Here is a 26,990-nt window from a genome sequence, read left to right as displayed (position 1 = left end):
TTCATCTTCTGCCTCCTGGGCTCGAGAGATCCTCCAGCGTGAGTCTCCCAAGTAGCTGGGACTACAGGCTCACACCACCATGCTTGGCTAAATTTTGTAGGTTTTGGAGAGACAGGCTCTTGCCACATTGCCTAGGCTGGTCTCAAACTCCTGGGCTCAGATGATCCACCTGCCTTCGCCTCCCAAAGCACTGGGACGTGAGCCACCACGCCCAGCCGCAAGTACTTTTACACAAAATGCAAACACTATTCTTCCATCATAAAAGTGATACCACAGCTTCTGTGAAGTTTTGCCAGGTAGTACTCATAATTACCTTGGGTGAACTTTTTGATGTTAAACTGTATCTTCTTCTTACGAGTTTTTCCATTGTATTAACTGCTTTTACAACAGCACAAATAACAAGTTATTTTACAAACCATTTAGAAATTTCTGTACTATGGTCCCAGTAATGTAAAATATATTAATGCCTATTACATTCAGATAAATTATACACTTGGAAACCACATACTTATGACTTACAGAAACTTACAGAAACAAATTATAGAAATTATATGCTCAATTTTTAGGTATATAGTCTTAAATTAAGCTTAAATATACATTCTCAAGATAAATTAACAGTTCAGGGCTTCACAACTTGAAATCTGTGGAAGATGACATTGGAGACAACAGAACTCTGGTGGAATTCTTAGATGGAATTTGCCGAAACTTTTTTTTTTTTTTTTTCTGAGATGGAGTGTCACTCTGTCGCCCAGGCTGGAGTGCAGTGGCGCAATCTCAGCTCACTGCAAGCTCTGCCTCCCGGGTTCACGCCATTCTTCTGCCTCAGCCTCCTGAGTAGCTGGGACTACAGGCGCCCACCGCCACGCCCGGCTAATTTTTTATATTTTTAGTAGAGATGGGGTTTTACTATGTTAGCCAGGATGGTCTCGATCTCCTGACCTTGTGATCCACCCGCCTTGGCCTCCCAAAGTGAAACTTTTCTTTAAAATAGAGATGGGATCTTGCTGTATTGCCCAGGCTGGTCTCAGACTCCTTGCCTTAAGCAGTCCTCCCACCTCAGCCTCCTAAAGTGCTGGGATTACAAGCGTGAAGCATTACATCCAAGTGAAACTTCTTGAGATGGTTACGTAATGTCTAAATCTGCTGGTGTAGAAGTTAGTAAAGTGTAGAACTGAATAAATATTAAATATTAGATCAAGTTTCTCATGTTTACCTTAACGTATAAAGATTTATCTTAAAGCACTGATTTTCACAAAATAACATCAGTGTGAAATTGGAAAAGAAGCCAAATATTTTATTTCATGTATCTGAGAAATGAGGTGCTTTAGTCAACTGAATCTGCCCAAAACTAAAAAGCATTAATTAAAAAGTACTTAACTCAGAAATTATAAAAATAGGAGACATCAATAAAATACATTCTACACAGAATACGCCAACCATACACTACTCTTTTTTGATAATAAAAAATGTATTTACTGAGCCAGTTGTGGTGGCTCACGCCTATAATCCCAGCACCTTGGAAGGCCAATGAGAGTGGATCAGTTGAGGCCAGGAGTTTGAGACCAGCCTGGCCAACATGGCGAAATGCCGTCTCTACTAAGAATACAAAAATGAGCCGGGCACGGTGGCACGCACCTGTAATCCCAGGTACTCCGAAGGATGAGGCAGGATAATTGTTTGAACTCAGGAGGTGGAGGTTGCAGCGAGCCAAAATCATGCCACTGCACTCCAGCCTGGGTGACAGAGTGAGTCTCTGTCTCAAAAAAAAAAAAAAAGGAAAAGAAAAAAAGTCAGTTGCAGTGGCTCACGCCTGTAATCCCAGCACTTTGGGAGGCCAAGGCAGGCGGATTACAAGGTCAGGAGATCGAGACCACCCTGGCCAACATGGTGAAACCTCCTCTCTACTAAAAATGCAAAAATTAGGCTGAGCACGGTGGCTCACACCTGTAATCCCAGCACTTTGGGAGGCCGAGGCATGGAGATCACGAGATCAGGAGATTGAGACCATCCTGGCTAACACAGTGAAACCCTGTCTCTACTAAAAATACAAAAAATTAGCTGGACGTGGTGGCAGGCACCTGTAGTCCCAGCTACTTGGGAGGCTGAGGCAGGAGAATGGCGTGAACCCGGGAGGCGGAGTTTGCAGTGAGCCGAGATCCCACCACTGCACTCCAGCTTAGGCGACAGAGCCAGACTGTGTCTCAAAAACAGGAAAGAAAACAAAAGAAAATTTGGACTATTGCCAATTACAAATATTTTTAGAGAAGAATTCAAAACAGTAACTGTGGATGATGGAAACAATAGTTATGATAAAAGTCTGATGAAACTTCCCAGTTCACAAGGAAATTTAATTACTTATGTGCAGCATTTTAAGACAGTAATCAGAATCATGACTGACAGCATCATATCAGGGCCACCAGACTTTTATAAATTTCATACAATCTTCAGAAATAATTAATAACTTTTTTTTTTTTTTAAGATAGATTCTACCTCTGTCACCCAGGCGGGAGTGCAGTGGCATGATCTTGGCTCACTGCAACCTCCGCCTCCTGAGTTCAAGCAATTCTCCTGTCTCAGCCTCCCGAGTAGCTGAGACTACAGGCATGTGCCACCAGGCATGGCTAATTTTTGTATTTTTAGTGGAGACAGGGTTTCACTCTATTAGGCTGGTCTGGAACTCCCGACCTCAGGTGATCCACATGCCTTTGTCTCCCAAAGTGCTGGGATTACAGGCATGAGTGACGGTGCCCAGCCATTCATGACATGTTTGTACAAATATAACTTTAGCAAATATTTAGCATAACTATCAAAATTACAAATCATATTAAATTTGTATAAATGTATGCAATTTTTGGAACACGTATATCAACAACATACCCATAAATATAACTGAGATGAGATCTAATGTCATCTCACTTGACAGTGCCCTCCCATGCAGTATCGCCACATTTGACAATGCCTGCCCATTTAATCTACCAAATAAATCGAATCACTTAATACCTCTACAAGATGAGAGATACATTCTTTGGACTCCCCAAGGGATGCACCTGAAAAAATCCCAAAGTTAGTTTTAAGCCAAAAAGACTTGATTTAGGATTTTGACACTGGAGAAACCCATTAAAGACGTCAAGTTTGAAAACACTTGATCAAAACAGAATCACAGGTCACTATTAAAAGAGTATTAATTTAACCAGAGACTTCCAAAGCAATACAGAAACTTACATGGATATAAAAACCTTAACCCTTTTAAAGGTCAGATTTGCTAAGTGATCAAAAGGGGTACTTGAATTGAATCAACACAGGAAGAGTGTGTACAGGGTTATGAGTGTAGGCAGATGGTTACTTTGGTCATATCTCCATTTGCCACCTGATTACACATGAGAATGGCATCTTTACTCACCAGAAAGCCAGTATTATAGGAGGTGTAGGAGGCATTCTTGGACTTGAGACAAGAACATTGTTGTGTAGAAATTTCATTGACTGTGTTAAAATTATTCTCCATGGGCTGGAGAACACATAACATGGCCTTTAGAATGAGACGGGCATTGATTGGATGCAAAGTCTCCACACTTACTAGCTGTGTGACATTGGACAGAGTGCTTCATCATTCCGAGACTCAGTTTTTAAAGGAAAAACAACTAACTACCTTGCAAGCTTGCTAGCAGGTTTAAGTGTAATAATGTGTGGGAATGACTGCACCGTGACTAACACGTAGTGACAGCTTAATTAATGTTAACCCTTATCATTATCATATAAGAATGGGAGTTACATAAGAGAGGAATCCTGTCAGTTCGTTCTCTGCTGTGTCCCCAAGACCATGAATCATGGCTGGCATGTAGTAGGCATTTAATAATATATGTTCAACAAGTATTTGGCAGTCTCGGAGGGCAGAAAAGGAGGTGGGGAAGATTTTTAAATAACGTTTTTTAAAAAGTCACATTGTCGTACAATACCGATTTTTCTTGCATATTTAGGAAATTGAGGGTTTTTTCCTAAAACATGCGGACATATGGGAAATAGGATGCAACATTTGCACTAATGTTTCAGACACAGTTAGAGGTTTCCAAGAGATTTTGCGCTGGGGAGGCTGCTTGCTACAAGCTCCCAAAGCTCTGGGAGAACATAGTATTCATTCCTCCCTCAGCAGAAGCGGTGAGGCAAGAAGCTCTGGGGAGCACCCAGCCTTGGACTTTTAGCATAGTGTGTCAGGTCTTCATAGTTTGGGCCCAGGGCACAGAGAAGTCACAGCTCTCCGGCATCCTGTGACCTTTACCCTCTTTGCCAAGGGAAAATGTGGCCCACCAAAGCAAGAAACTTGAGGGCATGGGTCACTCCAGCCCTGGCATCTGCCCAGAGCCCGAGAAGGAAGGAACAATGATCCTCCAGCTACCTCACGGGGCTGGCACAGGTGACCACTGCCCTGGCATCACCCAGCTGTGTCCGGCAGCCTGAACCCCATCTGTGGGGATGTGAGGAGGAAAATACAAAAGTCCTTAGGTGAACACTGAGAAGGCAGATGCAGCAGAAACCTCCAGGCCAGAACTACCCAGTCTTGGACCTATGGTGGAGATAGAGCATAGCTGGCGATCATGTGTACTTACACTCTAAGGTCACCTGGTTGCACTATGGCCTCATCTGTGGCTCTGAAAATGAAGATTTGGAAGGAGATCATCACAGCTAATGTTTAACAAGCCCCTCCTGTGTGCCAAATCATTCACCCCTCACCACAACTGAATGAGCTAAGGATTCTCATTATATATAGTTTATGGAGAGGGAAGTGCAGACACAAAGAGGTGAATTATCTTACCCAGATCACACAGCTGATAAGTGGTGGAGGCAGAATAGAATCTAAACAGTGTGGCTCCGGAGCCCACATGCATTGAGTCGACAAGTGTTTATTGAGCACCTGCCACGGACAAGGCCTTGTGTGATTAAATAGGGTTGTAATTAGTAATATAAAAATGAGAAATCACTAATGCTTTTTAGACTTAACATTTTCTTTTTTTGTAGGTTTCAGGCACAGAACTGTATATCCAATAATAGTGAAATGGATCCCACTAATTATGACCGAAATGATGATACATTTAAATGACTTGGATGTTTTATAGGTATGATCTCGTGAAACCTTGAGAGAAACTGAATGACGAATGAAACTATTGTTCCTGTTTCACACAGAAGAAAACTGAGGTTAAAAGGGGTAAAGTAATTTTGCATGGCATGAAGTAGAAATTCAAAGTACAGGAATTTGAACTTGGTTCTGTCCTTTTCTGAAGCCCTTGACCACTATAGACTCAAACATCACCTTGTTTTTCCACTCATTCAACACGTTTTTTTAAAATTATCTAATAGATTGGCACTCATGATGAGCCCCTGTTCTCATTCTGCAAATGGTGAAGCTCTCTATTGTCCTGACCCCACAGTTCCTGTCCCATGAGCAGGGCCAGCTCACCAAGGAGCTGCAGCAGCACGTAAAGTCAGTGACATGCCCATGCGAGTACCTGAGGAAGGTGAGTGAGTGCAGAGAGATGGGGCCTGGTGCCCTTGAGCAGTTCCCGGGTCTCAGCTGCCACACATCTCATAGCGGGTGATGCTGGGGGAAGCTTATGCAGTCACAGTACTGGCTTCTTCCTCTTTTTCTTTCCATACAAGTGGCTTAGGGATGGGGTAGAGTAGTTGACTTATTTGGATGAAAACCACTATCTTCTGTCAGAAACTCAAAAGGAATCATTGCTGGCATGGTAACCTAAAGAAAAACAACCAGACAAGTGCCCAACGACAGTTAAAAAGGTTATTTATTATCTTGCCAAGTTTAGGCTGGGCGTGGTGACTCATGCCTGTAATCCCAGCATTTTGGGAGGCTGAGGCTGGTGGATCACCTGAGGCCAGGACTTCGAGACCAGCCTGACCAATACGGCAAAACCTCGTCCCTACTAAAAATACAAAAATTAGCCGGGCATGGTGGTGTGAGCCTGTAGTCCCAGCTACTCAGGAGGCTGAGACAGGAGAATTGCTTAGATTCAGGAGGTGGAGGTTTTAGTGGGCCGAGATCACGCCATTGCACTCCAGACTGTGCGACAGAACGAGACTCTGTCAAAAAAAAAAAAAAAAATTATCCTGCAAAATTTGAAAAGGAAATTCAAATCAACAGCTTCTAAACTACTTTTTAACATGACTCATAATAAGAAATACATTCTATAGTACATATATATGTTCTATAATTTTGAATAAAAGAATTAACCACATCACATTTATTTTACAACATGTAATACATATTTTTTATTCTCCTTCATTTGTTTTGAATGCTCTGTGCAGTCTACAAAAAGTCCAATAGTAATAATTAAATTAGTCGTTAAGTTGAACATTATCTTGTCTTTTAAAATGATAATCTCAAAAATGATCTTTTATTTTTGAGATTTATATAGATACACACACACACACACACACACACACACACACACACACACACACACACACACAGAGAGAGAGAGAGAGAGACAGAGTTTCACTCTGTCGCCCAGGCTGGAGTGCAGTGGCACAATCTTGGCTCACTGCAACCTCCGTCTCCCGGGTTCAAGCAATTCCTCTGCCTCAGCCTCTGAGTAGCTGGGACTACAGGTGTGCACCATCATGCCCAGCTAATTTTTGTATTCTTAGTAGAGATGGGGTTTCACCATATTGGCCAGGCTCGTGTCAACTCCTGACCTCGTAATCTGCCCACCGTGGCCTCCCAAAGTGCTGGGACTATAAGTGTGAGCCACTGCACCCGGTCCAAGATAAAATTATTTTAACAATATACTATGAAGAGAAAAACACTGGCTATGAAAGAATATGCATAGTTTTACCCTGTTTAAAAATAAAGATTGAAAGAATACATATGCAAATAAGTTTACTTTTATTTTTGGTAATACTTTACTGGATTGTCTGAATATTGACAATCAGTATGCATCATGAAGCTACATGGCTAACATTGAGTACTCACTGTGTGTGCCAGGCCCTGGGTTCAATGCTCTACATGCACTTATATTTCATTTAATTCTCTCTGCAACCTGAGATGGTATAGCCACCTCATTTTACAGAGTTGAAACTGAGGCTCAGAGACTGAAAGTTAAGCCTGAGGTTACAGTCAATAAGAGGCAGAGCTGGAACTGAAACCTACGTGTGTCTGACCACCAGTTCATGTTCTGACGGCAGGCTAGTCTGCATCACAGAGCGTGGGGTAGATGGTGCATGCCTGCTAGGATGGGCTAGGTATCACTGTAGGTAAGAAACAGCCCCAAACGATGGAAATGTACACCACTGAAGGCTCTTTTCCTGCCCATGCTGCACATCCTCCATGGCTCTCCTGTGCCCTGTGCCCCACATGCCCTCATCCTGCCACGAGAATAAAGGAGCAGCCTCCATATGGGAGCTGTCAGCTGCTCTAAGAGATGAAGGAGAGGGTGGCCAGTCTCAATGGCTCCCAACTCTTTTGCCTCGAGGTGACACGCTTCACTTCCACTCACATCTCTTGGGTCAAAGCAAATCCCATGTGTACATCCACTTTCAAGTGGCCCAGGAGAGAACCTGAAATACTCGGTGGACTCCATTAAGGCCGTCATATGGTGTCAGCCTGCATGGGAGACTGTGGAGGGGCAGAGGAGGAGAGTGGGGAACTGATGGGAAATGACAGGAGGACTAAGTCACCGCAGATTTGCTTTATCCTCAGCCAGGTGGAGTTTGTCCCAGAGCTGCACAAAATCATCACCAGCATGATGAAACGGAGTAGACTTCAGAAAAAGCAGTTTGGTGAGATGTAATCAGCAGTGAACTGAGAATCAACTGAGTGACATTGAGTCAGTAAATCTCTGACTGCCTCAGTTACCCCATATGATAGTTTTGAGGATGGGAACATTGAGAGAGTTGATTTGGAAGGATATCAAGAGTAAAAATTCCAACATTTTAGTTCCTTTAAGTTAAATCCAGGCACTCTTTTTCCTGCAAGTCTCCTGTTCCTTTCAGATTGCACAGGTGAGAGTGCTCAGATTAGGGCTGGAGGTTGTAAACTATTGCTCCCACACTGACAGTGCCCCCGTGTCGTGCATGTATTCTGTGCATTTTCCTGTGCTAAACACTCTCCCAAAACATGGTGGGGCCTGATTCTTCCTCTTTGTTCCAATGGCCCTGGGTGACTCAAGTGCCCATTCAATGACCAGGACACAGAGGTCTTAGAGAGATGCTCCATGAGGCCCCATGTGCGAGCCTGTACCCTGCCGGAGCATGAGGCAAGGGACAGGGCATCGTCTGTGGGGATAGTGGGGGTAGTGGTCAGCCAGGCTTGGTGACTCTACTTGCTCACCAGATGATCCTACACCTGCCACCTCCGATGGATCCACTGCGTCTGTGCCTGCCTGTACTGCTGATGCTCCAGTGGATAACTCAGCATCCCAGCCTAGGCCCAATGCCATTGAAGATGGACCTGCCCCCTGGGGACCCAGGAGTCCTACCACTCAGCTGTCCCCAGGAGTGCCCAGACCCTCATTGTTATCCAGGACGTAGGAGCCCTACCCCTGGCCTTCCCTCATCAGCTGTAAATGATGATTTACTGCTGTTACCATCATTACTGCCTTCAGTGACCAAGGGCCTTCCAAGGTGCCAGCTCTGGAACGAAGGATGCCCTTGGGAGGTGATGACACTCAGGTACACGGGTGCTCAACAGATTGCTTCCTCCTATCCTCAGACGGTCTTTGCATGCTTGCAGCCATTGGCACTCCCATTGTATGGAAGGAAACCAGCCCAGGGTCACACAGCTGGTCAGCAGCAACATAGCTGGTCTCAAATCTAAGGTGCCTGGCCATGCCTCCATGAGGGACCGCCTGCAAGGGAGGTTGATCCTGGCTTTGGGGAGCCTTTCCTGGGCTGCATGAATAACCTCCATTGTTCGAGACCCCAAACTCTGCTCACATCTTCCTTTCCCTGTCTCTGCTTGGGCTATGATCACGGTGACTCTAGCAGCCCTTCATGGACATTATACTACTCTCTGCCATTCACTTTTGCTCTAATCTGACTTCAACCCCCACTTACTTGGTCTCTCCTTTTACAACCAACACAACCGAAATCTAGGGCTTTTTTTTTTTTTTTTTTTTGAGACAGAATCTCATTCCATTCTGTCACCCAGGCTGGAGTGCAATGGTACGATCTCGGCTCACTGCAACCTCCGCCTCCCGGGTCCAAGGGATTGTCCTGCCTCAGCCTCCTGAGTAGCTGGGATTACAGGCGTGTGCCACCATGCCTGGTTAGTTTTTGTATTTTTAGTAGAGACGGGGTTTCACCATGTTGGTCAGGCTGGTCTCGAACTCCTAACCTCGTGATCCGCCTGCCTCAGCCTCCCAAAGTGCTGGCATTACAGGCGTGAGCCACCATGCCCAGCCAAATCTAGGGCCGGAACATGGCTGCAGCATATAAAAAGAATTGAATTCCATACTTTCGTTAACCCTGTTTTTTGTTTGTTTGTAGTTGTTGCTGTTTTTGAGACAGAGTCTCGCTCTGTCGCCTAGGCTGGAGTGCAGTGGTGGAATCTCGGCTCACTGCAGACTCTGCCTCCCGGGTTCAAACTATTCTCCTGCCTCAGCCTCCCAAGTAGGTGGGACTACAGGCGCCCACCACCGCACCCGGCTAATTTTTGTATTTTATTAGAGACAGGGTTTCACCATATTGGCCAGGCTGGTCTGGAACTCCTGACCTTGTGATCCGCCCACCTCAGCCTCCCAAAGTGCTGGGATTACAGGCGTGAGCCACCACACCCAGCCCCTGTTTTGTTTTTGTTTTGCTTGCTTCTTAGGGTTGTTTTTCTATTTATGGTAAAGGCATTGGCTTTCCATTTGTAGCATCAATAGAATATTTCCTGTTTACAATAACCTTATGTCATAGTAAATGGTAAAGGGATTTAAAGCTGTGGTTTTCAGCTGCCAGAGGCCTGAGAGAGTTTGGGCATACTCTGTGTGATCGGGCAGAAGGCCTGTGGGAAGTTTAGCAGAGGACAGGGCCAGGAAAGGTGATGGACAGTGGGGGTCTGTCCTGGTCACCAGGCCCCTGGGTCCTGCCCACCTGCTTGGAGCTCCCCACCCATCACACATGATGCTGCCAAGCCCTCTGGGTATTGTGGGCAAATACCTTAGGAGAGAAGCTGATGAACTTTGTTTCTTGAAATGCACAGATTCCTTGGACATCCCTGAGAGGTCAATCATGAAAGTCAACTTGGTTTTCTCCCCCTCATTTGGGTTCAGAATTTAAAGTCCACACACACAGGCAGTAAGATGATATAGATAAGGACATCATCACTCGGTTTCGGATGTTAAAATGTCTAGGTGGGTTAGGGGTGATTTGCGATCACACAACCTTGTGGCACAAAGAGGAATTCCCAGGCCAGAGGGAGACATTTTATTGCCATGTTACGATCTTATCATTGAGTTGAAAGGCAATCTTGTTTCATTTTGGATTCTTTCATATGTTTATGTCTTATAAGGGCACTTTGAATTTCCAAGCAAATAATAATTTTGAATTAGCTTTTAATCATTGACTTCTAGCACAGTTATATGATCAGAAACATGCTGTGTGATTTGATTGCTCTCAAATATATTGAGATTTGTTGGAACAAAATAAGTCAGGTTAATTTTTGTAAATGTACCATGCATGCTTAAAATGAATGTATCTACATTTGTTCCTGAGATACAGGTTGATGGACAGATGGCTACATGGATGTGATGGAGATGGTTTACTATCGGGACCTTCCGCATCCTGCTGATGTTTTGTTGCTTAGGATATGAATGGCTGAGCGGAGGCTGTAAAACCTGGCACCCTGCTTGGGTATGAGGTTCTTCCTGCCATCCTGCCATCATTTGTTTTTTATGTTTTGTCGCCAAAAGTGACCTTGAGGAACCCTGGGAGCTCAGGAAGGAAGGAGCGCCCAGAAGCAGGGACAGGGAGCTGGTTGGGGAGGACCAGAAATCAGGTTTGTGAAGGTTCCAGAGAGGACCTGTCCTTGCGAGGAGTGTGGGAGACTGAGATGGGGGAGGGGTCATTGGAATGATGCGGGCGCTACTTGGCATTGTCCATTGTGAGGCACCACTGGGGTCATCAGGGATTGGTGGAGAGGGAGTATAAAGCCCCAGGGTTGCCAAGGGAGGGCCCAGACCGAAGAAGGTTTGGTGGATAGCAGAACCTTTTTGTCTCCCTCTAATTGCTCCTAAGCCTCACGCTCCCTTGCCCCGCGTGTCCTGTTGCTTCCCTGATCTTCTCCGTGACCTGTAGCTAAACCTTCCACCGGCGCTTGAGAACTTAATTTGAACCGGATCCTTTCCCAGACCCCTTTCTTCTCCTCCTCCTCCTCCACCTCCTCCAGGTGCCCAACAGCCCCCTTCTCCTTTCCCTTCCTTTACTTCCCCCCTTCCCCTCCCCTTCCCCTCCCCCTCCCCTCCCCCTCCCCAACTCAGATCCGGCCCCGGTCCCCGTCCCCTTCCTTCCCCCGTGCCCTGAGCCACCTCCACCTCTGTCCTGGCCGCCTCAGGGCGCCCTGAAAGGACCAGGACATGCGTCTGCGGTGGTGGCTCCTCTTTTGGCTCCTGCTGGGATTTATCAGCCATCATCCCACCCCTGTGAGTAGACGCTGGACCCGCGGGGTTTCTTCCTTTTTACTGGGCTGTGTCACGCGGCATGAAATTACACAGCTCAGGCCTGTAATCCCAGCACTTTAGGGGGCCGAGGTGGGCAGATCACTCGAGTCCAGGAGTTGAAGAGTAGCCAGGGCATCATAGCGAAACCCCATCTCTACAAAAAATTCCAAAAAAGATTAGTTGGGCATGGTGGTGCCTACCTGTTATCCCAGTTACTGGAGAGGCTGAGGTGGGAGGATCGCTTGGGCCCAGGAGCTGGACGTTGCAGTGAGCCGAGATGGCCCCGCTGCACTCTTGTCTCTAACAAACAAAATGGACCAAAACAAAGTGAAATGTCATTTGATTTGTGTCATCTGGTTTGATGACTTTTTTTTTTTTTTTTTTTTTTAGACATAGTCTCACTCTGTCGCCCAGGCTGGAGTGCAGTGGCAAGATCTCGGCTCACTGCAACCTCCGCTTCCGGGGTTCAAGCAATTGTCCTGCCTCAGCCTCCTGAGTAGCTCAGATTACAACGCCTGGCTAATTTTTGTATTTTTAGTAGACCACCACGCCTGGCTAATTTTTGTATTTTTAGTAGAGACGGGGTTTCACCATGTTCACCAGGATGGTCTCCATCTCTTGACCTCGTGATCTGCCTGCCTCGGCCTCCCAGTGCTGGGATTACAGGCGTGAGCCACCGCGCCTGGCCAAAATATATAACCTTAAGTGTAAGTTTACTAACTTTGGAAAGTACATACACCAGCATAAACCAACCCTCTTTCAAGATCTACATTATTTTATTTATTTATTTATTTATTTGAGACAGTTTCTCCCTTGTTGCCCAGGCTGGAGTGCAATGGGGCAATATCAGCTCACCGCAACCTCTGCTTCCCAGGTTCGAGCGATTCTCCTGCCTCAGCCTCCCGAGTGGCTGGGATTACAGACATGTGCCACCACTCCCAGCTAATTTTGTATTTTTAGTAGAGATAGGGTTTCTCCATGTTGGTCAGGCTGGTTTTGAACTCCCGACCTCAGGTGATCCGCCCGCCTCGGCCTCCCAAAGCGTTGGGATTACAGGCATGAACCACCGTGCCCAGCCAAGATCTACACTATTATGTCACCCCAGAAAGTGAACTCTCACTCTTCCCAGCCAGTCTCTTTATCATAGGTTAGCTTGCTTATTCTGGAATTTCGCGTATACAGATGCATGCCATGCCATAGGTACTCTTTTGTGTCTGCTTTGTTCTGCTCAACACTATGTTTCTGAAATCATTACCATTGTTGTATGGTTCTCTAACTCCATCATTTCCATTTCAGACTCAGCATATGCTCAGTTCAACCTGATGAAGGGCTATCTCTGTTTAATTCACCATCTTGAAAGAAACATTTAAAATTGAGATGTTTTCAAGAATATATAGTTAAATCCTGAGGAATCGATGTAGAAATGTTATCACAAGCTGTCTGAACTTACTCAGGGGAAGTCTTCGTCTTCACTCACATAAGAGTCTAATGGAATTAATACCAACAATCTTAGAGAAATCCCACACTATTCATGCCATTTTCATGATCTCCGCCTTGGTACTTTTTTTTTTTTTTTTTTTTTTTTTTTTTTTGAGACAGAGTCTCGCTCTGTCACCCAGGCTGAAGTGCAGTGGTGCGATCTCGGCTCACTGCAACCCCTGCCTCCCGGGTTCAAGTGATTCTTCTGCCGCAGCCTCCCAAGTAGCTGGAACTATAGGCGCGTGCCACCATGCCCTGCTAATTTTTTGTAATTTTAGTAGAGATGGGTTTCACCGTGTTAGCTAGGATGGTCTCAATCTCCTGATCTCGTGGTCCACCCACCTCGGCTTCCCAAAGTGCTGGGATTGCAGGCGTGAGCCACCATGCCCGGCCCACCTTGTTAATTTTTAAGCACTAAAATTTGATACTTATTTGTGAATGAAGTAATCTCTTCATTGTATTTTTTTTTTTTTTTTTTACTTATGCTGAGCTTTAAATGACAAAGATTCATATAATCCAAGAGAGAAGTATTATTTAGAGGGATTCTTTTACCATGTGATATATAATAAATGCATCCAATGTTATACATCAATTTAAAAAACAAGTAAATAACTTTAAAGAAAAGATAACTACTGGCCAGGTGCAGTGGCTCACACCTGTATTCCCAGCACTTTGGGAGGCCGAGGCAGGTGGATCATGAGGTCAGGAGTTGGAGACCAGCCTGGCCAAGATGGTGAAACCCTGTTTCTACTAAAAATACAAAAATTAGCCGAGTGCGGTGGCAGGCGCCTGTAATCCCAATTACTCAGTAGCTGAGGCAGGAGAATCGCTTGAACCTGGGAGGCGGAGGTTGCAGTGAGCTGAGATCATGCCACTGCAATCTAGCCTGGGTGACAGAGCAAGACTTTGTCTCCAAACAAAAAGAAAAGATAATTACTTTATACTTAGCTTATCTTAGCCATGAGTGATGGGCTGCATGTGGTCCAGGACAGTTTTGAATGCAGTTCAACACAAATTTGTAAACTTTCTTAAAACATTAGGAGATTTTGGCCAGGTACAGTGGCTCATGCCTGTAATCCCAGCACTTTGGGAGGCTGAGGCGGGCAGATTACCTGAGGTCAGGAGTTCGAGACCACCCTGGCCAACATGGCAAAACCCCATCTCCACAAAAAATACAAAAATTTGCTGAGTGCATTGTCAGGCACCTGTACTCCCAGCTACTCAGGAGGCTGAGGCAGGAGAATCACTTGAACCTGAGAGGCAGAGGTTGCAGTGAGCCGAGAGCACGCCACTGCACTCCAGCCTGGGTGACAGAGTGAGACCCCATCTCAAAAACAAAACACCAAACAAAAACAAAAACAAATGGCTGGGCACGGTGGCTCACACCTGTAATCCCAGCACTTTGGGAGGCCGAGGCAGGCAGATCGCCTGTCAGGAGTTCAAGGCCAGACTGGCCAACATGGTGAAACCTCATCTCTACTAAAAATACAAAAATTAGTCGGGCATGGTGGCAGAGACCTGTAATCTCAGCTACTCGGGAGGCTGAGGGAGGAGAATGGCTTGAGCCCAGGAGCTGGAGGTTGCAGTGAGCCGATATTGCACCACTGCACTCCAGCCTGGGCGACTGAGTGGAGTGGAACTCTGTCTCCAAAAAAAAAAAAAAAAAAAAAAAGAGTTTTTTTTTAGATCATCAGCTATTGTTAGTGGTAGTGTATGTTATGTGTGGCTCAAGACAACTTTGCTTCTTTTAATATAGGCAGGGAAGTCAAAAGATTGGATATCCCTGCTTTATACCAAGAAAGACAGCACCCCACATTTGCAATGCCTAAAAACACTACCAGCCATCTGAAAAACATGAGACTTCTAACTTCTGTTCTTTTTTGTAGCAGTGGAATCCCACGGTGATATCTGAGGGATGTGGTTACCTTTTGGAGGAGGTTGACGGTTTCTAAGGATGATTCTTTCTGAGTGAAATATTGTCAGTGTCATTGACCTTTTCATTATTTCAACTATTATTATTCCAGGTTATCAATACTCTGGCTGTCTATCGTCATCGTGAGACTGACTTTTGTGGAGGAGTTCGAGACCACCCTGGCCAACATGGCAAAACCCCATCTCCACAAAAATTGGATAATTTGATAATTATCATTATTGAGTTTCTGAGACCTTACACATTTACCATTCTCTTCTGCACAAATTACCTTTGTGTGAGTATACTAACTTTCTGTAGAGGTATACTTGTAATCACAAATAAGAATAAATTATATAAAACAATTCACATTTCTGGACTTCATTATGAATATGTGGTTTTACCCAAACAATCAGGGAAATGATTTATTAGCATAAGAATTATGAAAATGTCTGCCATTTACATTATGAAAATTAAATAGGTCGGTGTTTGTTTAATAGAATGTCAACAGAGCTTTTGGTCAAAAATAAGTTTTTTTAACCTTTGTGCTATTTATCACAAATGGAGTATGAGGTTTTGTCACTTAAATAGGAAATTCTTTCTAAACTCTTCTGCTTTATAGTTCTATCGTATGGGTGGAAGGAAAGCTTCCAATCTCCTCTCTGAAGATTCACTGCAGAAATGAGCTGACAACAGACAGCTTAACAGGAAAAGAAAAACCTAGAACAGGCATAAACATGGGAACCAGCTGAAAAATGAGACTGCTAGAAGGGCCGGATAGTTGATGCTTAAAGAGCACCCTCTTGTGAGGGGAGAGGGAGATAGATGGAGATGTAGGCCATTTAGAGGGGCAGCAAATGATTTTTAGGGGAAATGAAAGAGGCCAAGGAACAAACAATTGCCCTGAGACAAAGTTCCTCTGAGGTCATAGGGACGAGGTGACAAACTGCCGGAAGGTGAAGGGCAGAACTGCACTGCGTCTCATGATGCAGAGAAAGCCCCAGAGAATCTCTTAGAACTGCCCTCCAAGAGAATCAATGAAAAGTGTGTCTGGGCAGGGTAATTTTGAATGACATCATTCAAAGTGCATGTTCCCACTTGCAACTGGAGAGAGATCAGTATGTCAAAAGTCTGTACTTGGTAAGAATTTGGCTGCTAAGTTGTGCCATAATTTGTCTTTTGAGCCTTTTTTCCTTTGGGTAAGTTGAGCTCTACATTTTGTCTTGCCATTCATGACAGTAAAAATGTGGTTGTCTGGGGGCTGAAACTCCTTCTGAACAATGATCCAAGATAAAAGTACTAATACCACAATGCTTTTTTATATTCAAGGGAAGAGGAAGTATGTTTCAGTTTCACCACCTAGATAATTACACATCATTTGGCACTGCCTTTCAAGATATGTAGAAAACAGAAAATATATGAGTTATGAAGATATCTAGGCACATTTAACATTCTCTATGCCACTTAGTCCTGAACAGAGAATTTTCGGTATAAATTGGAGGAAGCTTTTTTTTTTTTTTTCTCACCCCCGAGACGAGTCTCCCTCTGTTGCCCAGGCTGGAGTATAATGGTGTGATCTCGGCTCACTGCAACTTCCACCTCCTGGCTTCAAGCGATTCCCCTGCCTCAGCCTCTCAAGTAGCTGGGATTACAGGTGCCCACCACCATGCCCAGCAAATTTTTGTATTTTTAGTAGAGTCGGGGTTTTACCATGTTGGCCAGGCTAGTCTTAAAACCCAACCTCAAATAATCCACCCGCCTCAGCCTCCCAAAGTGCTGGGATTACAAGCGTGAGCCACCACGTGAGCCAGGGGAAGTTTTTAAATTTACCACTTTTTAACAGTTCCATTTAGGAAAGTTCAGTTGAGCTGTTGGACTTGGACAACTTCGCACCTCTCATCTTTGTCGTTGTCATCTAGTCATCTATACCATTACCTCCTAAGCAAGGACATCATGGGTGCCATGAAGCATTCATGCGTGATGGCATTTCTTTGCTTGTCATTTCTTCATGTGTTTGACATTTCTCCTAGCTCCAAACTGGGCCAGCTACCTTTCCTATGAAATCTAGCAGTAGTTGTGGGATTGATGTGTTTTCTCTTTTCATCTTTTTAGATTACCCATTGCTTCTCTCGAAATCCTAGTACATGATTTTTTTTTTTTTATCCTATGTGCAGAAACCAGGAGAAAACAAATTCTGCAAAGAATTTGAAAGATATTATTTCAGGCCAGGTGTGGTGGCTCATGCCTGTAATCCCAGCACTTTGGGAGGCTGAGGCAGGTGGATCACTTGAGGTCAGGAGTTCAAGACCAGATGGGCCAACATGGTGAAACCCCATCTCTACTGAAAAGACAAAAATTAGCCAGGCATGGTAGCAGGCACCTGTAATCCCAGCTACTTGGGAGGCCGAGGCACAAGAATCGCTTGAATCTGGGAGGTGGAGGTTGCCGTGAGCCAAGGTAGCGCCACTGCACTTCAGCATGGTTGAGAGTGACACTCCATCTCAAGAAAAAAGTCATTTCAATGACTACCTCAGGAGATTCATAGGTATCTGACCCACATCTGAGATGGGATTTGCATTGCATTTTCGCTATGATGAGAACAAATATTTAATATCTTAGAAGATTAAAAGCATACTGTGATAATATGGAAATCTTGGTGGGAATTCAGTCATTAGTGAGAATGTTTTGCGTTAAGTTCAAACCAGCCTCAACGAAGCTGATGTGAGGGAAGGGAAAGTGAACTCTGAGTAGAGCAGGGACAGAAGGAAGATGCTCCAGTGCAGATCAGGAAGGAGCAGGGGGTGAAATGTTACAAATTCTAGAACTCAGAGAGCTGAAGGTAATTACTTCCTTTTCAAGTTGTGAAACGTGTTAACCTGTGGTAAAATACTTAGAAGATGATAATTACCATCTAACCGTGTTGAAGTGTACAGTTCCGTTGTGTGAAGTATATTCATGTCATTTTTTTTTTTTTTTTTTTTTTTTGAGATGGAGTCTCACTCTGTCACCAGGCTGGAGTGCAGTGGTGGGATCTTGGCTCACTGCAACCTCTGCCTCCTGAGTTCAAGCAGTTCTCTTGCCTCAGCCTCCCGAGTAGCTGGGACTACAGGCGTGCATCACCATGCTCAGCTAATTTTTGTATTTTTAGTAGAGACGGGGTTTCACCATGTTGCCCAGGATGGTCTCCATCTCTTGACCTTCTGATTCACCCGCCTCAGCCTCCCAAAGTGCTGGGATTACAGGCATGTGCTACTGCACCTGGCCTATTTTTTTTTTTTTTTTTTGAGACAGCGTTTCAATTTTGTTGCCCAGGTTGGAGTGCAATGGCACAATCTCAGCTCACCACAATCTTTTCCTGCTGGGTTCAAGTGATTCTCCTGCCTCAGCCTCCCGACTAGCTGGGATTACAGGCATGCACCACCATGCCTGGCTAATTTTGTATTTTTAGCAGAGACAGCGTTTCTCCATGTTGGTGAGGCTGGTCTCAAACTCCCGACCTCAGGTGATCCGCCTGCCTCGGCCTCCCAAAGTGCTGGGATTACAGGAGTGAGCCACCGTGCCAGCCTCATGTCATTCTTTGTGTGTGTGTGTGACAGAGTCTCATTCTGTCGCTCAGGCTGGAGTGCAGTGGTGTGATCTCGGCTCACTGCAACCTCCGCCTCCCAGCTTCAAACGGTTCTCTGCCTCAGCCTCCCGAGTAGCTCGGATTACAGGCGCCCACTGCCATGCCCGGCTAATTTTTGTATTTTTAGTAGAGACGGGGTTTCACCATCTTGGCCAGGCTGGTGTTGAACTCCTGACCCCGTGATCCACCTGCCTCGGCCTCCCAAAGTACTGGGATTAAACGCATGAGCCACCGTGCCCAGCCGTCATTCTTATATTATTATTTCCTAGTTGTCTTTCCTGAAGACTATCTTCCAGTCTGAAAATGGACATGATGGATCCACGGATGTACAGCAGAGAGCCTGGAGGTCCAACCGACGTAGACAGGAAGGTATGGCTCTGTTGGAGTCCCCATAGTGTGGAAATGAGTTTGCCCTGGAAAGGGAAAGAACAGCTTCTTGCCCTCAGGTTTCTCACCTTCTCCTCTCCTCACTCTCACCAAGGGCTGAGGTCCATTTGTATGCACACAAAGAAAAGAGTTTCTTCCTTTCCAGGAAATAAAATTGGCCTGAAAGACGTCATTACTCTACGGAGACATGTGAAAAGAAAATTTAGAGCTAAAATCCGTAAGAGGAAGGTGACAACGAAAATCAACCATCATGACAAAATCAATGGAAAGAGGAAGACCTCCAGAAAACAGTAAGATGTGCCTTGACACAAATACTGTTGTATGAACCATGTGTCAATCAAAGTAGACAACTGTAAAGTCCTTGAGAATATTTTCTACAATATTTGTGGCAAATTCAGTGGGTTCAAAATTGAGTTTGTCCTTTCTGCTTCATTAGTTTAAGCTGTATAATTCCTTTCCCTTCCTACATTCTTGTTTGTCATTTTTTCGGGGGAAGAGGAGTTGCTAGTACTGGCATTGGTTTTCCTTTCTCTCTCTCTTTTTTTTTTTTTTTTTCCTGAGATGGAGCTTTGCTGTTGTTGCCCAGGCTGTAGTGCAATGGCACAATCTCAGCTCACTGCCTTTTGGGTTCAAGTGATTCTCCTGCCTCAGCCTCCCAAGTAGCTGGGATTACAGGTGCCCACCACCACGCCCAGCTAATTTTTGTATTTTTCCTAGAGATGGGGTTTCACCATGTTGTCCAGGCTGGTCTCGAACTTCTGACCTCAGGTAATCTACCTGCCTCAGCCTCCCAAAGTGCTGGGATTAGAGGCATGAGCCACCACAGCCAGCCTTTTTTTTTTTTAATTTTGAGATAGAGTCTCGCTCTGTCGCCCAGGCTGGAGTGCTATGGTGCAATCTTGGCTCACTGCAACCTCTGCCTCCCAGTTTGAAGCAATTCTGCCTCAGCTTCCCGAGTAGCTTGGATTACAGGTGTGTGCCACCACATTTGGCCAAATTTTTTTTTTTTTTTGAGACAGAGTCTCACTCTGTCACCCAGGCTAGAGTGCAGTGGCATGATCTTGGCTCGCTGCAACCTCCACCTCCCAGGTTCAAGCGATTCTTATCCCTCAGCCTCTTGAGTAGCTGGGACTACAGGCATATGCCACCATGCCCGGATAATTTTTGTATTTTTAGTAGAGGCGGGGTTTCACCATATTGGCCAAGCTGGTCTAGAACTCCTGACATCATGATCCGCACACCTCGGCCTCCCAATGTGCTGGGATTACAGGCATGAGCCACCGTGCCCAGTCCAATTTTTGTAATTTTAGTAGAGACAGGGGTTCACCATGTTGGCCAGGCTAGTCTTGAACTCCTGACCTCAGGTGATCTGCCTACCTCAGCCTCCCAGTGTGAGCCACCACACCCAGCCTGGATTGTTGAATTCAATGCTTGGGTCACCTCCAGATTATTTTCACAGTCTTTCATGTTTTGGTCATATTATATTGTATTTTGCTGCCATATGACTGATCTTTTTTTGTTAAATGTGAGATACTTGTTAAAAAATATTTAGCAATGAATTGAGGCCTAGTAGCATGTTATCTTGCTGCAGAAGAGATGGGAGTCTACTTCTGGGGGATGGTTAGGGGTCCTCCATACAGGCTGCAATTGAGGTCGTCGGTGCAGGCTCAGTCCCTACAAAGGCCAGGGTATTTCCTGTCCACCTCTATTCTAATGCATGACTCTTCTGGGTCTCAACCAGAGCCAGTGGACTTCAGTATGGGTCGCTTTCATTGGCAGACCCTCAATCCACTTGTTTTCCATCTAATCCCACGCATGTGTGCAAAAGCTGCCGTGCTTCTTTGCATCTCAGTAGTTCCTTCTGGAATTCAGCAATGAAACTCAGGGAAATGGGTTCCAAATGCGAGGCTGACTTTCGTCCTGGGTTTCCTTCTCCTCCATCTTCACCTCATGTCTGTTTACTGCCATGTTAGCAATTGGATGTATTCAATCATGGGTTTTATATTCTGTTTGGTGTCCCCCATTGTTCTCATCAGAGATCAGAAGCTTCAGATGCACTTATGTCAACTCAAGAGTAGAATGCTTCCTTAGCTTCCCTCCAGAGTCAGGTTTTGTGTTTCTAGTTCCCAAGTGCACAGCAGGAGTAGGGATGTCCTCACTGGCTTCTCATTTGCATTAAACTGTGAGCTTCTTTAGCGTGGGGACAGGACCCTGCTCCCATTGCATTCTCAGCACTTCACCACACACTCCTTGTTGGAGGCCACTCCAGACAGCATGTGCTGAAGGATGCCCTGTGGTCAGAAACAAGTTCATTAACTTTCTCTTTGAAGTGTTTTCGTCCCTGTTTCCTAGCGTTCTGGGAATTTTACACATCCTTCCTATAAAACCAAGTATCAGGTGAGATCCTTAGGATCAGGACCATGAATCAAGTGGTGTGAGGGCAACACAGCAAACTTACCCTTTTTAGGCCGTTTCCTTTTTCTGCCCTCAATCTCTGTGAACTGAACCTTGTTAAAGTCAGTCAACACCAGGGTGGATGGTTTGCCGTTGTCACCTATTTTCAGGACATAACACCCTGACTTAGGAGCCATTCCGATCATGTGTAATTCAATAGATGCGCCCAGCATTCAGATTGCCTTTTCTGTCAACCAGGATCTTTAAAGTCGATGACAAGAGTTCCAGTCCTGAATCATGGCAAAGTGCAGTAGTGAACTGCGGGGTTAATGACACCATATTCTGGAAGGATCTCTCTATGGCTGATGGTCTCAGTTCCGGCATCAGCCTCTGACTGAGAATCAGGTCTCACACAGGAGGAGTCAGATGAGGAGCAATCCTCTGCTTCCGATGGAGTTAGTTGTGATGAATTGGTGAGGTCTGGTTTTTCACACTGAACTAAAATGAGCTTTCGCTGTGTCAAGCACAAGACTGACCCCAGAAACACACATAGTGCACCTCATAGAAGCTTTTAATAGTCTTTATATTTACTAAAGAATAGGACTAACTATGGAACTATGAAGATGAGCTGGAAATGACAGGTGACTTGCCAGCAGGCCAGAGTGTGACTTTTTTTTGTCCCTCAATGGGAGGTGTCCATTCTCCCTTTGGTTGTGAGAATCAGTTGGTTCATTTGTGGAAAGGTTGCAGGGGGGATCTTTGAATCACAGCCTTCAGATGCCAGAAGGGCAGAGGGAATCCCACACGGGCTGGTGGATCATGTGTGTGCATTTCTCTCCCTTCTAATCTGAGGAAACTAAGCATGAAAGAATGTGAGCATGCAGAAAAGGAGAGGTAGGTATCAGAGGCAGAGGAAAATGGGAAATTGGATATGAAAGAAATACACACCTACAAGTGAGTTCAGAAACTGAACCCCACCCTCCTGGGAAACGCCCATTGGAGTGTTGTTTTTAACCTCTGTACAATGCTTAGACCCAGTAAATGCAGAAATAGAAACAAATGGTCAGAAGACATATCGTGAGAGAGAGAGAGAGTTCACAAAACAGAAAACAAAGTACCTTAATATTTACCAGTGACCAAAAGATGTGAAGCAGCAAAACGTCTCCTGACCCCATTGCCAGCTAGACTGCGTGGAAACTCGGTTCATACCAGCCATTCTAGGGGTGGGGTGAGTTGTTGTCATCCTTAGGAAAGTGTGTTGTTGTAGGATCAACCACATCCTTCAAAAGGACTATGCCTGTTTATAAGCCCAGCTGTTTCTGCCCTGTGAAACACAGTAAGGATATTAATACAAAGAGAATACAGCTTTATGATAAAAGATGCTCAATGAAGGATGAATTAGGGATATACTGAGAATGGGGAAGGAAACTATCATCTCAGAAGTCAGCAGGCAGTAAGCAAGAGGAGGAATCAATATAGCAACAGTTTGGATCAGACCATACAGTTTTTTTGTTTTTGTTTTTGTTTTTGTTTTTCTGAGATGGAGTCTCGCTGTGTCACCCAGGCTGGAGTGCAATGACGTGATCTTGGCTCACTGCAACCTCCGCCTCCCAGGTTCAAGTGATTCCCCTGCCTCAGCCTCCCGAGTAGCTGGGATTACAGGTGCCTGCCACCACGCCCGGCTAATCTTTTGTATTTTTAGTAGAGATGGGGTTTCACCTTATTAGCCAGGATGGTCTCCATCTCCTGACCTCGTGATCCATCCGCCTCGCCCTCCCAGAGTGCTGGGACTACAGGCGTCAGCCACCGCGACCGGCTCAGATTGTACTCTTATAGCCATCTGAAATACGTTTTCTAGGTAGAGATAGATTGTGTAAGGGTACAGTTGTGAGGATAACAGAAACATGGCAGATTATTTAAAATCATCCTGAAAGTGGTGCTTTATCTGATGAAAGTGATTGTAATCCATAGGAAAATGTTTCAACGTGCGCAAGAGTTGCGGCGGCGGGCAGAGGACTACCACAAATGCAAAGTAAGGAGCTTCCTCCCCGCAGTTGCAGGATAGTTCAGTGCTGATGCAGATGATGCCACGGCTCTTAGACTCTCTCAACATTCAATTTCTCATGTGTTGGCTTTTTCAGATCCCCCCTCCTGCAAGAAAGCCTCTTTGCAACCGGGTAAGTTTGTTTGTTTTCCTTGCTTTTGAACATAGTCTGCCAGGTCAGGACATGGATACATTTTTCTCCCTACAGCTCTGTGCTCAAGCCCTGCAGAGGGAGATGGCAGAGAGAAAGGCTGCCTACAAGCATCACAGTCCCATCCCTGTTGGTAACCGTGTTGTGCAAAAACACCTTCATCCCCACCCAGTGGGGCCCCTGATCTAATATTCAAAGTGTCAGAGGTTCCATATTTGTAATAGCAAATGGGCCCTGACTGTAAATTAGTGAAGAGTGAATGTAACTTATTACCCACAGGGACAATTCCAAATGAAGGCCTTAAATGATGCTCAGCTAAGCTGGTTCTTGTGTGGCCTCTGTACATTCAAAAGCTGCCGAGTCCTATGATTACACGTGATGGGACTTGTACACTTGAAGTGAAACACAGTTTTAAAACTTGCTTTGTTTAGAATTCCCACCTCATTTTTCCATGGACAAAAGTATTCTTTATGTCCTAGTGCACTTACAATTTGGTATTACCTGGGAGTGAAAAGAAATATTACAGCCATGCCTAACTGACTTCTTGAGGTAAGATTGTTCTGTCAGAAAACCCTCTCCCAGTTCCCCTGCAGCTCTTCAGGAATCCACATCTCTCCAGAGCTCTTTGTTCTCATGGGTGGCACCTCCAGAGTGAAGAAGATCCTTTGTCAAGAAGGGAAACAGAGGGGAAATGAGAGGGGCCTGCAGGCAGAGCTGGAATCAACTTCCACTCTGCCTCTTGCAAGCTGTGTGACCCTGGGCACAATTTCTCCTTCCTCTGGAAACCTCTGTTTTCTTAGATTTGGAGCAGGGTGGTCACACTGACCTTGTAGAGTTCTGAGAATCAGAGACAGAACATAAAAGGCCTGGAAAACATTCTCCAAAAAGAAGCTGCAACATGTGTGGACAATGGGCTTTTCATTCCTCTCTTACTGTCTGTTGACCTGGTGCAAGAAACATGCTCTGGTGATGGCTGTGAGGGAGGAATGAGGCTAGACATAGACACTCCTGTGTCTCAAACATGCTTCTTTATTACTCTGTTATGACTCTGTCTTCCCTGGGGCAGGACCCCAGCCTGCCTACATTTGCAGACAGACACAGTGGCATGTGGAGACAACAGTGTGTCCCAGTGACTTTTCTTTACCCCCCAGCTGTCAGCAGTACTCAGTGGAAGGGTGATATTATGACAGTGATACTGCTATTTTGAAACCTGGAGGATGGAAAGGTGCAAAAATCTATCACCAGCAACAGAAGGTGCAGACCGTGTTGGTGGCAGTAATTTTGTCCATCAAATGAATATGTGTGAAAACATTCCCTTCTTCGGCCCTACAGGTCAGAATGGCGGCAGTGGAGCATCGTCATTCTTCAGGATTGCCCTACTGGCCCTACCTCACAGCTGAAACTTTAAAAAACAGGATGGGCCGCCAGCCACCTCCTCCAACTCAACAACGTTCTATAACGGATAACTCCCTGAGCCTCAAGACACCTCCCGAATGTCTCCTTCGTCCCCTTCCACCCTCAGTGGATGATAATATCAAGGAGTGTCCTCTTGCTCCTCTTCCACACTCTCCTCTTCCACCCTCAGTGGATGATAATCTGAACGAGTGTCTCCTTATCCCTCTTCCACCCTCTCCTCTTCCACCCTCAGTGGATGATAATCTGAAGGAGTGTCTCCTTATCCCTCTTCCACCCTCTCCTCTTCCACCCTCAGTGGATGATAATCTGAAGGAGTGTCTCCTTGCTCCTCTTCCACCCTCTCCTCTTCCACCCTCAGTGGATGATAATCTGAAGGAGTGTCTCCTTGCTCCTCTTCCACCCTCTCCTCTTCCACCCTCAGTGGATGATAATCTGAACGAGTGTCTCCTTGCTCCTCTTCCACCCTCAGTGGATGATAATCTGAAGGAATGTCTCCTTGCTCCTCTTCCACCCTCTCCTCTTCCACCCTCAGTGGATGATAATCTGAAGGAGTGTCTCCTTGCTCCTCTTCCACCCTCAGTGGATGATAATCTGAAGGAGTGTCTCCTTGCTCCTCTTCCACCCTCAGTGGATGATAATCTGAAGGAGTGTCTCCTTGCTCCTCTTCCACCCTCTCCTCTTCCACCCTCAGTGGATGATAATCTGAAGGAGTGTCTCCTTGCTCCTCTTCCACCCTCAGTGGATGATAATCTGAAGGAGTGTCTCCTTGCTCCTCTTCCACCCTCTCCTCTTCCACCCTCAGTGGATGATAATCTGAAGGAGTGTCTCCTTGCTCCTCTTCCACCCTCTCCTCTTCCACCCTCAGTGGATGATAATCTGAAGACTCCTCCCTTAGCTACTCAGGAGGCTGAGGCGGAAAAACCACCGAAACCCAAGAGGTGGAGGGTGGATGAGGTGGAACAATCACCAAAACCCAAGAGGCGGAGGGCGGATGAGGTGGAACAATCGCCCAAGCCCAAGAGGCAGAGGGAGGCCGAGACACAATTACCCAAACCCAAGAGGCGGAGGGCGGATGAGGTGGAACTATCGCCCAAGCTCAAGAGGCAGAGGGAGGCCGAGACACAATTACCCAAACCCAAGAGGCGGAGGTTGAGTAAGCTGAGAACACGCCATTGCACTCAAGCCTGGGCAATAAGAATAAATCCGTGGGTCGAAAAAAAGAAAAAAATCAAAAAATAAAACAAAACCCACACTCCAAAAACAAACTAACAAAGAATAAATAAATAATATAAAAATAAAATAAATACTGCAGTCCTTATGTTATTGCTTTGTTTCAGTATCTGGTATGATTGCCTGAGGGACCTGAGGTTTTTAATTAATTGTGGGTTTTTTTTTTTAATCTTTAGAAGTGGTTGGTTATGTAAAATATTATTATTATTATTATTATTTTTGAGACTGGGTTTTGCTCTGTCACCCAGGCAGGAGTGCAGTGGCTCGATCACAGCTCACTGCAGCCTCAACCTCCTGGGCTTCAAGCAATCCTCCTGCCTCAGCCTCCCAAGTAGCTGGGATCACAGATGTGTGCCACCACACCTGGCCAATGTTAAAAAATCCTTTAACTTTTTTGTAGAGATGCACTCCTGGACTCAAGCGATCCTCCTACTGGTCCCGACCACCAGCCTCTTTCTGATAAACATTTACACTGTTTATTATCTGATGCCATTTCTATCTTCTTCCTTGTCATCCAGACATCAAAGAATTAGGTTTCTTCAGGGTTTTCTTTTCCAAGTCCTCATTGTTAAAGATCACTCACATTAGGGCCAGACACCATGACTCATGCCTGTAATCCCAGCACTTTGGGAGGCCAAGGCGGGCAGAGCACTTGAGGTGGGGAGTTTGAGACCAGCCCAGGCAACTTGGTGAAACCCCACCTCTAC

General features: G+C 45.4%; 2 protein-coding genes across 2 annotated transcripts in view; both read left to right on the top strand.

Moving 5' to 3' along the window:
- The window catches only part of LOC129394195 (serine/threonine-protein kinase SMG1-like), a 36,417-nt gene extending 29,922 nt beyond the window's left edge, over window positions 1-6,495 (top strand). The window contains exon 17 of the mRNA XM_055099690.2: window positions 5,011-6,495. The gene's annotated coding sequence lies outside the window, so the exon portion shown is untranslated. The remainder of the gene's footprint in view (window positions 1-5,010) is intronic.
- Window positions 5,109-26,357, top strand: LOC129394200 (nuclear pore complex-interacting protein family member B6-like). Its single transcript, XM_055099736.2, has 8 exons — window positions 5,109-5,197; window positions 5,421-5,507; window positions 15,152-15,334; window positions 18,931-19,030; window positions 19,194-19,338; window positions 23,414-23,474; window positions 23,584-23,619; window positions 24,970-26,357. The coding sequence occupies exons 1-8, from the start codon at window positions 5,141-5,143 to the stop codon at window positions 26,290-26,292; spliced, it is 1,992 nt and encodes a 663-aa protein (XP_054955711.2). The 5' UTR covers window positions 5,109-5,140; the 3' UTR covers window positions 26,293-26,357.
- Window positions 26,358-26,990: the final 633 nt, after the last annotated feature.

This window comes from Pan paniscus, chromosome 18 (genome assembly GCF_029289425.2).
Source record: "Pan paniscus chromosome 18, NHGRI_mPanPan1-v2.0_pri, whole genome shotgun sequence".
Classification (NCBI taxonomy): Eukaryota; Metazoa; Chordata; class Mammalia; order Primates; family Hominidae; genus Pan; species Pan paniscus.
This window is presented reverse-complemented; position numbering and strand designations above follow the sequence as displayed.

Coding starts and splice junctions, on each gene's coding strand:
- LOC129394200 (XM_055099736.2), top strand. CDS start 5,141: ATGACGAATGAAACTATTGTTCCTGTTTCACACAGAAGAAAACTGAGG. Junction 5,198..5,420: donor GAAAACTGAGGTTAAAAGGG/GTAAAGTAATTT, acceptor CTGACCCCACAG/TTCCTGTCCCATGAGCAGGG. Junction 15,335..18,930: donor TCTGCACAAATTACCTTTGT/GTGAGTATACTA, acceptor ATTATTTCCTAG/TTGTCTTTCCTGAAGACTAT.